The sequence below is a fragment of the Ostrinia furnacalis genome, unplaced genomic scaffold (assembly GCF_004193835.3).
Source record: "Ostrinia furnacalis isolate ACB-3 unplaced genomic scaffold, ASM419383v2 OfSCF7604, whole genome shotgun sequence".
NCBI classification, from domain to species: domain Eukaryota; kingdom Metazoa; phylum Arthropoda; class Insecta; order Lepidoptera; family Crambidae; genus Ostrinia; species Ostrinia furnacalis.
Window position 1 is genome coordinate 26,771 of NW_021137843.1, and position 16,210 is coordinate 42,980.

A 16,210-nucleotide genomic window follows, 5' to 3' on the forward strand; every position below is an offset into this window, starting at 1 on the left:
CCCCGAGGTGTCCTGTTCAGTATAATACAGTATACAATATATTTAGACTCTTATGGACATTAGCATAAGGCACTATTTCATCAACTACACTGTCTGTAGACTGTTCAACTGATATATTTTTCAGTATCATCGGCTGAAACACATAAGGCAATTTAATCGGATATTTTCTGGCTAGTTTCATAGAAATTAGTCAGTTAATACTCAATCAACTCAACAGATGTAAAAGACAAAAATCTTCTAATCTAAACCTCTATGCATCAAGGTCAACCTTTCTGATATTTATGTACTTATTTAAGTATGCATCCATAGTCACAGTACGTCATAGGATCAGCTCAGGAAAATGTAAGCTCAAGAAAAACTAATTACCTACATATTGTATCCAAAATTCTGAAATAGCAGGTACAGCTAGTCCAAATAAATAGTTTAGCTTACCTATACCTACTCGTACGCTATGATAACATAAAGCACCCGTTTACATTAAAATAGCAATAAAAACAAGCAATTGCTTCGCAAACCAATCCGTCTATTTGCACTAAAATGCAACAAACCGACTACAAAACCGTCATAGTGATGACTATTTTGTATTATTATGAAATACTGCCAACATAACCACACAAACGGCCGCTATAAAATACAGGTAGCGCATAAAAACCAAACAATAAATTTAACTGCGAAGTAAAAAACATAGAGGCGTATAAATTTTACTTTCGCCGGAATGTTGGCGACTATTCTGTGTAATGACCGACTTGGTAGCGACCTTTTTGCGACACGACTTGCTATGAGATATAGCAAATACTGCCACAGAGATGCGACAAATTTATCAAATAAAAAAAAACGAAATAACTGTTTAATGTGTGGCAGGTGACTGACCACATCTGACAAAAACTGATAGAAGAGTTATCTAATAGACCACGTATCTGAAAATGTAGTATAGGATGTTCCCTGCTCAATTGAATGAACTGATGACCTTAAGATAATAGTGGCAGCCTAGTAGATAGACGGAAAAAGTTGCCAAAAAGATTGTGGCGTTTGACGTAAGCGACCATCAGTGCAGTGCCTGGAATGATTCGATGTAGAGTCAAATAGGTAAAGAATATATTTATCAAGTGACAATGAAGTTTATTTTACATTTTAACTAGAATATTCAGTGAATCATGCTTGAAATGATTTTTACACTAATCGCAGTTCACAAAATAAGGTGCACATTGGGCGACAATCACGGTGACTAGACGACTATTCTTGTCAATTTCATATATTAGCTTGTCGTCGCGGAGCCACGACGACTATAGGCGAGAATATACGTCTAATGTGCGCAGTAGCTTAAGTCGCATCTCTACGGCGCTGGCTCGCGTATCCCGGCGGTCACGATTGCGCGCTATAAAAGGGAACGTCCAGATAACTTTATTCCGCATAATGCCATCCCTTTGAAAAGGAAAGCCTGGCAACATTTTTGAGATTGCCCCTTTAAAGGCCCACTTTTTATTTGGAGAGGCTCAAAGGATGCCGCGTATGCTCCTATTTGGGCATTGATCAGGACAAAAAGATCCACAGAGTTCTGGGTACGGATTCAAAAGGAGGGGAGGTCTGACCATTTAAGAGAGGGCACGTCAACAAACATGATTGTCATTACTTTTGTAGTTTAATAACTTGGAATAATGATTATTGATAGTCATAGATTTTTAATAAGCCACTACGTGACTGTAGTGTTCTTTGAGATATCATAGTTATTTACTCTAAAGTTACCATTATAGATCCTGTTGGGCACCACAAAAGTAGAGCAAAAGAAGGTAGGTGAGATAAACAGAAATGTTTTTTACCGGACCAGTAGTTCCTGAGATTAGTGCGTTTAAAAAACAAACAAAAAGCACTCCAGCCTTATTGGCGATGCAAAGACTATCCGCTCGCTTCTAGTGGCGAAATTTAGAAGCTGTCTAAGAACGACACTGTGTTTGTTTATTTGTTGAGGTTATGTTTAGATTATTCAGATGGATCACGATTATATACGGAAACCTGTTGCTAATAAAAGCAGAAATACGAAATATTGTTGCGTTCCTCAATGTAGTACTTACGGAGATACGGGAATAAGTTTTCAAGACAAAATTAAAGTATAGATTAGAATCGATTCATTTCATATCACTTTGCATTACACACCATGTTTTGTCACTATTTGTAAGCCAGAGGTATTATTTCCAAGTCAGATCTAAAACTGGCTTTGATACGTGGGCGACCGTACCTAGACTGGTGTAATTAAACACGGTTCAGATATCACAGAGATGGCGCCACCAGTCATATCTAGTCATCAGAACCCATAAATAGACTGATCAACATGCTAAAAGATTTCTTCACTGCAGGTATACACTTCTTATACAACTCATAGAAGTACATAGGTACTGATGTTACGAGTAGGTAAATGTACTATTATTACTACTAGTAATTTGTTCCTTGTTTGGGGCAGAAAAGTTGTCGAGTGGCAACCACGGACCGGACGACGTAGCGTGGGCAGGCCTCCTACTAGTTGGACCGACGATCTGGCGAAGGTCGCTGAAGAACGGGATGCGGGCAGGACGTTATGGAAAACCTTGGGGGAGACCTTTGTCCAGCAGTGGACGTCATTTGGCTGAAACGAACGAACGATTTTGTTCTTAGTGAGAAACGAAAGGGGTCATAATTTACCGAAGCACCAAATGTGATCGATAGATCCATTATAAACGAAAAAATAGTGACCAACCAACTATCTCTGAATGAAATAAAGCAAAAAGTCGATCTATTTACTACTACTGTCTAGCTCTACTTGCTTCTATCGACCGATTCGATAGTAAATCAATGTAGAAAAATACACTCATTGATATATCTTTCAAAATATTTCAATGAGTCACTACGAATAAGAATAATATTCACCCCATAATAAACTGACCGCTTTGGTATGTGAAGGTATGGAATGTGTGATTCATTGTAAAATGTTTTAAATCAATAAATAATTCCTATGAGAATATTATAAGCATAATAATTTTTATTGATCGAAGTGCACTCTACACATGAAAGAAGATTTCAACTTAGATTAAAATTTAATAGGGTGATGATAGTTATACGAAAAATACCAAATTTCAGTTTCATTTATATATGTTACAGGAAATGTATGAAATCCGTCATTGTATACAATTCCTAGGAATTGTGTATACCTAAGTCCTAAAATCACCCGGAAATGTGTGATGTAAATTATATTAGACACATTTCCTAGGAAAATTACACATTTCCTAAACAGCAATCGGAAATGTAATTAAGATATTTTTTTTTACACAAAATTATTTTTATTACGCCACTTTTTGTTCTCCAAAACTGAAATGGCGCTACCGCGCCGCGGCAGCTGTGTATGTGTAAGGTCGCAAGTCTAACCTAACCTAACCGAGACTTTGTTATCCAGCTACAGGAGTACTAAAACCTTCATGTCAATAATAGTTTAATAAAAGAGATGTTAAAATTAGGGATTTCCAATACTTCAGCGTAATATGCGTGATGCCGAAAGAAAGGTATAATAGTGCGAAAACAACTGTCAGGCTAAACAATAATAATTGTGAGTTAAAAGTACCTATCGGCCAATGTGGTTGGGCTAAATGAAATTTTAGGCGTACAGAGGGACACCCGATCACGCGACCGCGCTTGTGCCGCTTAGTTTTATACATTTCCTAATACAATATTGGAATTCTATAAAATTCCTAGGAAAAGTATACATTTCCTAGGATATGTGCGTATTAAAAAATCTCTGAAGCAATATTTTATACATTTCCTAAATAGCTTCGGAATTGTATACATTTCCTAGGAATAGTATACAATTCCTAGAATTCATACATTTCCTGTAACATATACATGCATATTTTACTTCAGACTATGTCTATTGTCATGTTATTTCATAGAAAAGATGACCTCATAGTTTGTCTGCGACATACATCTGCATTCTTTTGAAGGCCAAACAGACGCCTACCTGTTATGCTAATGTGTTACATATTCATTATGCCATAACGCCGACCGTCTATGTTTACCTGTTTCCACATAAATTATTAATTTGAAAAACCTTAAAGGTATGCAAAAAGTTCAATTGAGAGAATAAAATATTATGTTTTATCTCACGTCGTCGTAAGAACGTGTGTTTTTTCGTGTCATCATTTATTTTTAACTGATTTATAAAAAGAAGGAGGTTCTCAATCCGACTGTTCTTTTTTTTGGGTAAACATGTGAGGTACGTATACCTACGTATAATCTACAAATACATAAATGTTGAGAACAACCAGACCAATACAAAAAGAAAAATTTGTATTATGTGAAGATCGAGCCCACGACTTCTGGCGCAGTAAATTAAATACGCGAACCACTAAGCCATAACTTCATAAGGGCGCCAATTATACTTCGTACCTCTTCCGAAGATGATTACCAATTTACATGCAGCAGTACGTAGTATGGTGCCGTCCTTATCACACTCTTTAAAGCTACAAAAAGAAAAAAACTTCTATCTCGCTCGCTCCCTCCCGGGCTCGGTGCGGCGTGGTGCGGCCGAGCTACGGTACTGGACGCCATTACGTGATTTTGTGTCGTCCGAGTCGCACGAGTTCGTTCGTAATATTCATAATGGGTGGAAAGAAACGATCGCGAGACGAGGACTACGACGTTATAAAAAAGAAAATTAGGAAATTAGAGAAGCAATTAAAACGGAAATCACGCCATCGGAGAATATCTTCAAGTTCAGAAAGCAGCGATGAAATACCCAGTTCACTCCATTCTGACAACGGCTTAGAAATAAATTGCGGTAAGTAACAGTGCATACTACATACTTATATGTATATCGTTACGCGCCAGTGCACAGCGACAGGCTGGCGCCGGCATGTCGCTCAGGTCTATGTATATGACTATGCGCGCTTCCTATTTATTTACTGCTAAATGCTTTAAATAAATTGTAGTTAAGCCGGCTTATTTTTTCTTCATCATCTATTATGCTACTACGCAACTTTACAAGTTTTATAAGTGAATGTGTACTTCATGTAAATCATGCTGAGTACCTACTTATTTATATTATTTTTTTCTGCGTTACTCCCTGTAAATCGGGTCGAGTTTTGTACTTTTACTCCACGTATATCGTGTTGAGGAATTATATAGCTCCGCGTATATCGCGTATGAGCGCTTATATGTATCCTATATGGATTTACATTTTAACACGTTTAATATGCTATTGGCTATTTTATCCTATACGGATAAATGTTTTATTGAAACGTAACCGTTTTTCCAGATGAAACACAAGTTGAAAATGATTCTCAACCAGAATGTTCTGCTATCATTGATGAATGTCCGGAACTACATGAAGATATTCTAAATATACTAGGCCCTGATACGACCACAGAGAAGCCTTTTGGTGATAATTTACACAAAGATGTTGCTTCGAGATGGCAACATATTTTATTAAATGGCTTATCAAAGGAAAATAGATCTGATTTATTAAAAACATATCTACCTCCGGAAAATTGTCCGAACATGAGGGCTCCTAAATTAAATTTAGAAATTAAGGCAGCCTTAACAGAAATAAATAACAAAAAGGATGCTTATAGCCAAACTAAACAAAATCAGTTAGCCAGTTGTTTGTCAGCCCTGGGCAAAGCTTTAAATTTGACTTTATTTAAAAGTAAGGAAGATACCACTTCACAGGAAATAATTAAGTCACTAAGTGATGCTGGCCGTCTACTGTGTGACTATCACTTCAAGGAATCTCAATCTAGACGATACGCTGTTATCAATTCATTGAACAAGGATACAAGAGACACTATTAAAAATACCAAAATAGACGATTTTTTATTCGGCTCCGATCTTGCCGATCATTTGAAATCTTCCAAGGCGATTTCAAAGTCTGGAATGGAACTCAGGCCGACAACCACAGATAATCGACCAAAGCCCAAGCCAGGTACTTCTGGTCAAGCATCTGCAGTGCGTCGTGGAACTTTAAACGCGAGGGGGGCGCCGCAAGCACCAGCCGCCGAGCCGCGAGCGAACCCCGTACCACAGAGGCGACCGGCAGCTCCGTTACGCGACCGACGCAACTACAGCACGAGGCCCACGCAGCGTCATCGGGGGAGGAGGACCTGACTTCGCATCCAGAGGTACCTATTCCTGTTGCTGGCCGTTTACAATATTTTTACCAACAATGGACTGACATCACAAACGATCCTACCATTTTATCATGGGTTAAGGGTTATAAAATTCCATTTATAGATAATCCGGTGCAATATGAGATACCCAAGAATAAGTGTTGTTCCGGAATGGAAGCTGAAATAATTGATGAATGTGTTTCGAATTTATTACAATCCCAATTTATTTCACCTTGCAATTCATGTGAAGGTCAATATATTTCACCAATTTTCACAGTTCCAAAACCGAATGGTAAACATAGGTTTATATTAAATCTAAAGGGTTTAAATAAACACATAGACGTTCAGCACTTCAAAATGGAAGATTANGCGACCGACGCAACTACAGCACGAGGCCCACGCAGCGTCATCGGGGGAGGAGGACCTGACTTCGCATCCAGAGGTACCTATTCCTGTTGCTGGCCGTTTACAATATTTTTACCAACAATGGACTGACATCACAAACGATCCTACCATTTTATCATGGGTTAAGGGTTATAAAATTCCATTTATAGATAATCCGGTGCAATATGAGATACCCAAGAATAAGTGTTGTTCCGAAATGGAAGCTGAAATAATTGATGAATGTATTTCGAATTTATTACAATCCCAATTTATTTCACCTTGCAATTCATGTGAAGGTATATATTTCACCTATATACCTTCATAGGTAATATATTTCACCAATTTTCACAGTTCCAAAACCGAATGGTAAACATAGGTTTATATTAAATCTAAAGGGTTTAAATAAACACATAGACGATCAGCACTTCAAAATGGAAGATTACCGTACGGTTTTGAAACTCATTGAACACAATGATTACATGGCCACAATAGATATTCAAGACGCATACTTTTTAGTTAATATAGATATTGAGGATCGCAAAAAATTAAGATTCCAATGGCGTTCAAATATTTATGAATTTAACGTCCTTCCCTTTGGTCTATGTACTGCACCATTCGTTTTCACGAAACTATTGAAACCAATATTATGTAATCTACGTTCAGCTGGCTATGTATCTGTAAATTATCTAGATGACTTTTGCTGTATCGGTTCATCATTTGAACAATGTGTTAATAACGTAAACGCCACCATATCACTTTTAGAATCCCTAGGATTCTTAATAAACTCGGACAAAAGTCAAACTATACCTAGTAGGTCATGCAAATTTTTGGGATTTATTTTCGATACTTGTGATATGACATTATCTCTAACCGGCGATAAAAAATTGCGTATAAAACAAAAAGCAAATATGTTCATCAAAACAAATAAATGCACAATTAGACAATTTGCTGAATTTATTGGACTTTTAACTTCAGCCTGCCCAGCAGTTCGCTATGGGTGGGTTTATACAAAATTATTTGAAAGGGAAAAATATTTAGCACTGGGTGACTCTGATAACTATAATAAAAGAATGCATATTAAGAGGTATTTACAACACGATTTTCTGTGGTGGAAGTCCAATATTGAAAAAAGTTTCAACCCTATTCAAAAAGACAATTACGATGTAGTCATTTATAGTGATGCATCTAGCACTGGGTGGGGTGCAGCCTGTAATGGTGAAACGGCTGGCGGTAACTGGAATATATCCGAGTTAAAAAATCATATCAATTATCTGGAACTGCAAGCAGCTTTTTATGCTTTAAAAACATTTGCTACACATTTACATGATTGTAACATACTTCTCCGAGTAGACAATAGTACAGCCTTAGCTTACATCAACCGAATGGGTGGTGTAAGATTCACACACCTCAATGATTTATCTCGAAAAATTTGGCAGTGGTGTGAACACCGCAAATTACTTATACATGCATCTTATATAAGATCAGCCGCTAACATTGAAGCGGACCGGGCATCTAGGCAATTGAATATTGACACCGAATGGGAACTTGCCGATTATGCATTCAAACAAATAGTTAACTCATTAGGTAGTCCGGAGTTTGACCTTTTTGCAAGTGTACAAAATCATAAGTGTGAAAGATATTCTTCATGGAAACTTGACCCGCAGTCCGAGATAATTGATGCATTTACTTTTAGTTGGCATAATTTAAATTTTTACGCATTTCCCCCCTTTTGCTTGGTAACTAAAGTTCTCCAAAAAATTAAATCAGATAAAGCTGAAGGCATTATCGTTGTACCTTTTTGGCCATCACAGCCGTGGTACCCAATGTATCAAAAAATGGTGATTTCTCGTGAGATTATATTTCAGCCAAACAAGTCATTGCTCCACTCTCCTTTCAGGGAAGCTCATCCACTCCACTCGGACCTTTCCCTGGTGGCGTCGAAATTATCCGGCAGACATTGATGAGACGAGGTGCTCCATCAACTTCATTAAATTTACTAATGGCTTCTTTCGCTGAAAACACTCTAAATCAATACAATTCATCTCTTAAAAAATGGTGGTATTTTTGTCAGGATAATCATTATAATTATTGTGAAGCTAGCGTGTCACAGGTGATTCAATTTTTTACGGAAAGTTTTGAGACGGGCGCTAGTTATAGCACACTAAATACGATGAGATCAGCTTTGTCATTATTACTCGATCCATCAGTAACATCAAACATTATGATTACTAGACTTTTGAAGGGTGTTTTTCGCCTAAAACCACCCACACCTAAGTATGATGTTACATGGGACCCAATCATTGTACTTAATTATTTAAGTGATTTTTATCCTTATGATAATATTTGTCTTCGTGATTTGTCAGCAAAAACTGTTACTTTACTTGCTATAGCATCTGCTCAGCGAATGCAAACATTAAGCCTTATTAAAATAACAAATATTGTAATTGAAAGCGATTGTGTAATAATTAAAATAACTGATTTAATAAAAACATCCCGACCTGGAGCCTATCAACCACTTATTAGGCTGCCCTTCATTATAGAAAATCCAAAAATTTGTCCGGCTTTAGCTTTAACGTCTTATATGAATAAAACTTTAAATATTCGAAACTGTGAATCAGGGAGTTTGTTCATCAGCTTCAGAAAACCTCACAATAAGGTGGGACCACAAACACTTGCTCACTGGGTAAAGAGTACCTTGCAAAAAAGCGGCATAGATACAAATATATTTGGCGCTCATAGCACGCGGCACGCAGCCACATCGGCCGCGCGCCGCGCTGGAGTCAGCCTGCAAGTGGTTCGTAGGGCTGCAGGCTGGAGTGATTCTTCCAATGTATTCCTTAAATATTACAACCGAGATGTGAATGTATGCGCTACCAATAATGAATTTGCTAATTCTGTTTTCAATCATACCTAATTATAGCCAAATTATGAAGTTTCACAGAAAAATACTTTTTGTTGTCTGTTGATTTTTCCTTTGTGAAAATGAGATAATATAATAAGTATTGGGCAAAGTTAGTTTTTCTTTCATCATTAAAACCCATATTTGCCTAATCAAATTTTTTGAAACTTTAAACATCTGCATGTAAATTGGTAATCATCTTCGGAAGAGGTACGAAGTATAATTAAGAATTAAACGAACTTACCTTGTGAAGTTCGATTCTTATTATACGAGTACCACGAACGAAGATGATTACCTACTCCCACCCAACCCAGGCTTTCGCCTTAACCCTACTGATAATCACAAAAAATTTGATTCCAGTCAACTCTAAAATTAATGGCGTCCAGTACCGTAGCTCGGCCGCACCGAGCGCGCCCGGGAGGGAGCGAGCGAGATAGAAGTTTTTTCTTTTAGTAGCTTTAAAGAGTGTGATAAGGACGGCACCATACTACGTACTGCTGCATGTAAATTGGTAATCATCTTCGTTCGTGGTACTCGTATAATAAGAATCGAACTTCACAAGGTAAGTTCGTTTAATTCTTAATTACACTCCGGGCTCCAATTCCAATTGACTCCTTTTTTTAAAAGTTCGTGTAGTGGGTGTAAAATAATACTCAATTTCGGAATAAATTTACCGTAATAATTTAAAAGGCCCAGGAAACTTCTTAATTGAGTGGTATCACCAGGTACAGGTACGTTACTAATTGCCTCCACCNGTTCAAACAAATAGTTAACTCATTAGGTATTCCGGAGACCTTTTTGCAAGTGTACAAAATCATGAGTGTGAAAGATATTCTTCATGGAAACTTGACCCGCAGTCCGAGATAATTGATGCATTTACTTTTAGTTGGCGTAATTTAAATTTTTACGCATTTCCCCCCTTTTGCTTTTTAATTTTTTGGAGAACTTTAGTTACCAATAACTAAAGTTCTCCAAAAAATTAAATCAGATAAAGCTGAAGGCATTATCGTTGTACCTTTTTGGCCATCACAGCCGTGGTACCCAATGTATCAAAAAATGGTGATTTCTCGTGAGATTATATTTCAGCCAAACAAGTCATTGCTCCACTCTCCTTTCAGGGAAGCTCATCCACTCCACTCGGACCTTTCCCTGGTGGCGTCGAAATTATCCGGCAGACATTGATGAGACGAGGTGCTCCATCAACTTCATTAAATTTACTAATGGCTTCTTTAGCTGAAAACACTCTAAATCAATACAATTCATCTCTTAAAAAATGGTGGTATTTTTGTCAGGATAATCATTATAATTATTGTGAAGCTAGCGTGTCACAGGTGATTCAATTTTTCACGGAAAGTTTTGAGATGGGCGCTAGTTACAGCACACTAAATACGATGAGATCAGCTTTGTCATTATTACTCGATCCATCAGTAACATCAAACATTATGATTACTAGACTTTTGAAGGGTGTTTTTCGCCTAAAACCACCCACACCTAAGTATGATGTTACATGGGACCCAATCATTGTACTTAATTATTTAAGTGATTTTTATCCTTATGATAATATTTGTCTTCGTGATTTGTCAGCAAAAACTGTTACTTTACTTGCTATAGCATCTGCTCAGCGAATGCAAACATTAAGCCTTATTAAAATAACAAATATTGTAATTGAAAGCGATTGTGTAATAATTAAAATAACTGATTTAATAAAAACATCCCGACCTGGAGCCTATCAACCACTTATTAGGCTGCCCTTCATTATAGAAAATCCAAAAATTTGTCCGGCTTTAGCTTTAACGTCTTATATGAATAAAACTTTAAATATTCGAAACTGTGAATCAGGGAGTTTGTTCATCAGCTTCAGAAAACCTCACAATAAGGTGGGACCACAAACACTTGCTCACTGGGTAAAGAGTACCTTGCAAAAAAGCGGCATAGATACAAATATATTTGGCGCTCATAGCACGCGGCACGCAGCCACATCGGCCGCGCGCCGCGCTGGAGTCAGCCTGCAAGTGGTTCGTAGGGCTGCAGGCTGGAGTGATTCTTCCAATGTATTCCTTAAATATTACAACCGAGATGTGAATGTATGCGCTACCAATAATGAATTTGCTAATTCTGTGTTCAATCATACCTAATTATAGCCAAATTATGAAGTTTCACAGAAAAATACTTTTTGTTGTCTGTTGATTTTTCCTTTGTGAAAATGAGATAATATAATAAGTATTGGGCAAAGTTAGTTTTTCTTTCATCATTAAAACCCATATTTGCCTAATCAAATTTTTTGAAACTCTAAACATCTGCATGTAAATTGGTAATCATCTTCGGAAGAGGTACGAAGTATAATTAAGAATTAAACGAACTTACCTTGTGAAGTTCGATTCTTATTATACGAGTACCACGAACGAAGATGATTACCTACTCCCACCCAACCCAGGCTTTCGCCTTAACCCTACTGATAATCACAAAAAATTTGATTCCAGTCAACTCTAAAATTAATGGCGTCCAGTACCGTAGCTCGACCGCACCGAGCCCGGGAGGGAGCGAGCGAGATAGAAGTTTTTTTCTTTTAGTAGCTTTAAAGAGTGTGATAAGGACGGCACCATACTACGTACTGCTGCATGTAAATTGGTAATCATCTTCGTTCGTGGTACTCGTATAATAAGAATCGAACTTCACAAGGTAAGTTCGTTTAATTCTTAATAATTAAAAACATACAAAAGAAATTAAAAATCAATAGCGTGAATAACAAAACGATACAGAAAATGTGAACGTAGTAAACAAAATACAAGTAGCAACAACTCCCGAAATCGCTCAGTCATCGCACTGTTTGTTTTACATTATTTTCAATACTCAATAAAGCACATGCAGTGTCGACATCAAAGGGTTAATCGAGGTCTGATCACAATGAACAGCAGGTCTACTCCGAAACAGCGTTTACGTGCTTTCGGCTCTATCTGTTCTCGTCGCTCATACCGGCTTCTCGTTTGTGTAAGAGGGATAAAAACATTCGAAATTTTGTAAAACGATTTTGGGGTCCGCAGATCCGCAGATCCGCAGGACAATTTATCAGCCAACCGGCCATGCGTGCAGCCCTCCCAATTGAAACAATAGCCCTTTCAGTAGCTGTCCGGAACTGCTGTTGCGCTGCGACGCCGCGACGTACGCAAGGGTGTATAACGTTGGGAGATTGGTGGAAAACAATGTGGATTCAAATTCATCACAATACCTACATGGAAGATCCGTCGGATGTCAGCAACTTTAGTTTGTTTACGGATCTCCTCATTCCTGATTCGATCTTGTAAAGAAACACCGAGAACGCTCTCCATACGCTCTGCAACTTTGAGCTTCTTTAAAGGTTCATAAAGGTCTGTCTATTACGTGCAAGCGATAAGGATGGGTAGCTTGGGGTCATTAGACAAAATTCTACGTGTTTGCAGTCCAGGCTTTAGCAAGAAGGCGCTGGACGCAGGCTGTTACTAACCGGTTAATCTGGAAATCATTGGAGGCGCATTGGATATTCAGCAGTGTACTGTGGCTGAAATGATGATGATAACATGGACGTAATAACATTCAAACAAATATTTTTGCAATGATCTGTATTCCGAGCATTTTTATGCAATCAAAGTAACTAAGTAATGTACCTATGTACAGACGACAACAAAAACATAAGCGTCTCACGTAGTGGTAATAGGTGCGGTTTTTCAACAATCTGATGTGCTGTCGACTGTACATCTCACAGCAGACCAATAAAGCCGACAATTCGACGTTAGTGAACTAACGGCAAAACATGCCAAACAAACGAAAACTCTGCCACGTGTGTTTAGACGATACGATTTTAGGTGAAATATAGGCTATAATAAACTATTTCTCTATCGACAAGAAAACTGAAGCCATTGCGCAAAATATCACGGGGATTTATATCAACCTACCACTACTAAGGTTGAGGGCACAAGTACGCGCGGCAGGTCGCCCATGCGCTCGACTGATCAGATCAAAACCGCACTCAATGGTCCACTCCACGAGTGCACAAGAAAGGCTGCAGTGCGGGAGGAATGGCGACGGATTGTGAGACTTGCTACTGGACCTGGTGTGACAACAACGACCACTCTGGCAAGAGTATAGCGACGAAGAAGTGACCACTATTATGGGCTCTAGCTAGACATTCTAGATTTAACATCGACAATTTACTTACATTCAACATTGCCACTAACTTAATCATCTCAGCTTCAGTCTTAACACGTGTACAGAATACCAAATTTTTGCCCTCCATAGCAAGTGGACAGATTCGCAACTGGACAGATTCTCAACTGGACAGATTCGCAGGTGGACGGATTAGCAACTGGACAGAGTACAGTCGTGAACAATGAAATATAGTTAATACATTGAAAGAATTTATTTAAACAAAATAAAACTAAACGAATTTAAGTAAAAAAAAAATAACTTGAATATCGGGACAAAGGATGATGGGCAAAAATGTATGGAAAGTGGTACCCGCTCCAATAGCCATAATCAATATATATTTTAAAAGGCCTTTAGATGTAGGAAAATGTCTGCTATGGGGCCAGTTCTAATTCACGTTTTGAAAGCAGTAATTCCACTAAGTATTATATTGAAAGTATAACACAATCATCCATGTATACGAGTATGTATTATGACTACAATCTATTAATATAACTAAAAGAAGCATTGAAAAGGAAAGGATTATACCTACGATGAACTACCCTAACTATTAGCCCTTTATTCGCTTTCATCATCATCATCATGATCATTTTAGCCATAGGACGTCCATTTGAATATAGGCCTCCCCCAATGATTTCCACAATGGCCGGTTGGTGGCGGCCTGCATCCAGCGCCTTCCCGCTACCTTTATGAGGTCGTCGGTCCATCTTGTAGGTGGACTTATTGGGTCTTGTGGGTTTATTCGCTTTAGCAACCCATAATAAAACCCTTAAGAAGAAATAAAACTTTAACCCCTTTATTAATAAAAGTTACACCCTAGTTGAACNCTTTAAAATCTCCACAGATACGAATATCCCCATTCTCCTTAATAACTGGTACTATAGGCGTCCCGTAGTCTGAGTGATCCACTCGGTAGATGGTTCCCTCGGCCTCGAGTCGCTCGAGCTCGCGCTCAACGCGCGCGCGCAGCGCGATGGGCACCGGTCGCGCTCGTACGTAAACCGGTTCTTTATCAGTCAATTGCAATTGGAGTAACTTCTTACATTTCCCTAATTTGTCAGTAAACACTTCTGGAAATTCTGCTGCGAGCTTACTCACACATGGATCTTCAATGATTTCATTGAAATTTAACTGTTTAATATTTAAAGCTTTGATCCAATCCCTGCCTAAGAGCGGACGCCCTCCGTTTTTTATTACATAACAATGTAAATTACTAGCGACTACTTCGCCCAGCTTAAGAGCGTTTACGCGAAGCGCGGCGTTTCAAGGGGCATCATTGGAAATGATTCGCGCGCGGCGTTTTCTAATAGTTTTCAAATGTTTATAGCAAAACAATAACAATGAATTAAATATAGTTTCAAAGTAAATATTTTAAAGAAGATGTTGTTTTATTATATGAAGCAATTTTTATGTTGAATAAAGGAAGAATATTGGTGAAAAAATCACTTCGATTTTTGGGTATTTCACGTTCTTTTAATTTGTGATTTCTTATTGTAAAATGCTTAAATCTAAAAATTTTCTCAGATAACTATTTGCCCAAGGATCTATGCTATAGGATATAAATGTTTTTTAAATCGTTTTCACAGTATTTTTATAAAAATTTCAGCTTGTAAACTGACGCTAAAGTGGAAATTTACAAAACCTGTGTGGACTTATCTTGATAGAATTCTTAAATACTAAACTAATCGCAATATTTTCTCAATTAACTATTTAGACGACGAAATTGCCTAACTATTTATGCCTATAACATATTTGTAGTATTACTGGTTAATGATTGTAACGAGTTGAAAAAGTACTGTTTTTGCGCCAAACGGCGTAAACGCTCTTAATTCTCACTGATGAGGATCGCGACCACAGATAGTGTTCCTCCACAGACTGCGGTCATAAGCTGTGTGGACCGCACGATGCAAACTCCCGCCCACCGTCTTCCTCACCGCGTCCGACCATCTCGTCGGTGCCCTGCCCCTAGCACGTCCCCCTTCATACTGTATGATACTTAGGTTACACAAAAAGTATCTTTATCTTCGAACGCAACCAGATCTGAGGCTGGTGGCCATAGTAAATGTTGTTCGTCTTGGTAAGACCTTTCAAATGACACTACAAACATAACTATTGGAGCCGGGTACCATTCTGCAAAAAAGTATGTATATCTTCGTACACAACCAGATCTGAGGCTGGTGGTCATAGTAAAAGTTGTTCATCTTGGTAAGACCTTTCAAACGATACTAGACACATATCTATTGGAGCCGGGTACCATTTTGCCCATTGTCCTTTATTTCTGAGATAACGATCTAAGGCGCTCTAAGCACGTCATAACTGAAATTTTGTCATTAACGCAATCCGATAATATATTTTGTATAGTTCCAAAATACTGGACTGTCCTGTCGATGACATTGACAGTGGGGCGCCACCGTCAATACCGGATCGCTGGTTCAGATTTTTGCCATGTTGGAAACCATATAGTTGAACGATGGTAGCGCCCCCCTGTCATTGAGTTTGGTGGGACAGTTCAGCGTGGGTCATCTATATCTGCATTAATCAGAATTTGCTTTGACCGACGTTTTGTTTCTTCATAGTAATAAGAACTTCTACTTATTTTAGTATCAACGAATGTTACCCTAGC

The 16,210-nt window shown here is 38.1% G+C and overlaps 2 protein-coding genes across 2 annotated transcripts; both read left to right on the plus strand.

Moving 5' to 3' along the window:
* The first annotated feature begins 4,587 nt into the window (after nt 1–4,587).
* On the plus strand, nt 4,588–6,467 carry LOC114365611 (uncharacterized). Its single transcript, XM_028322228.1, has 2 exons — nt 4,588–4,798; nt 5,276–6,467. Exons 1-2 carry the CDS (start codon nt 4,621–4,623, stop codon nt 6,121–6,123), a joined length of 1,026 nt encoding a protein of 341 aa, XP_028178029.1. The 5' UTR covers nt 4,588–4,620; the 3' UTR covers nt 6,124–6,467.
* A 35-nt stretch (nt 6,468–6,502) lies between these two features.
* On the plus strand, nt 6,503–9,511 carry LOC114365605 (uncharacterized). Its single transcript, XM_028322221.1, has 2 exons — nt 6,503–6,567; nt 8,407–9,511. The coding sequence occupies exon 2, from the start codon at nt 8,470–8,472 to the stop codon at nt 9,421–9,423; it is 954 nt and encodes a 317-aa protein (XP_028178022.1). The 5' UTR covers nt 6,503–6,567; nt 8,407–8,469; the 3' UTR covers nt 9,424–9,511.
* The last annotated feature ends 6,699 nt before the right edge of the window (nt 9,512–16,210 follow it).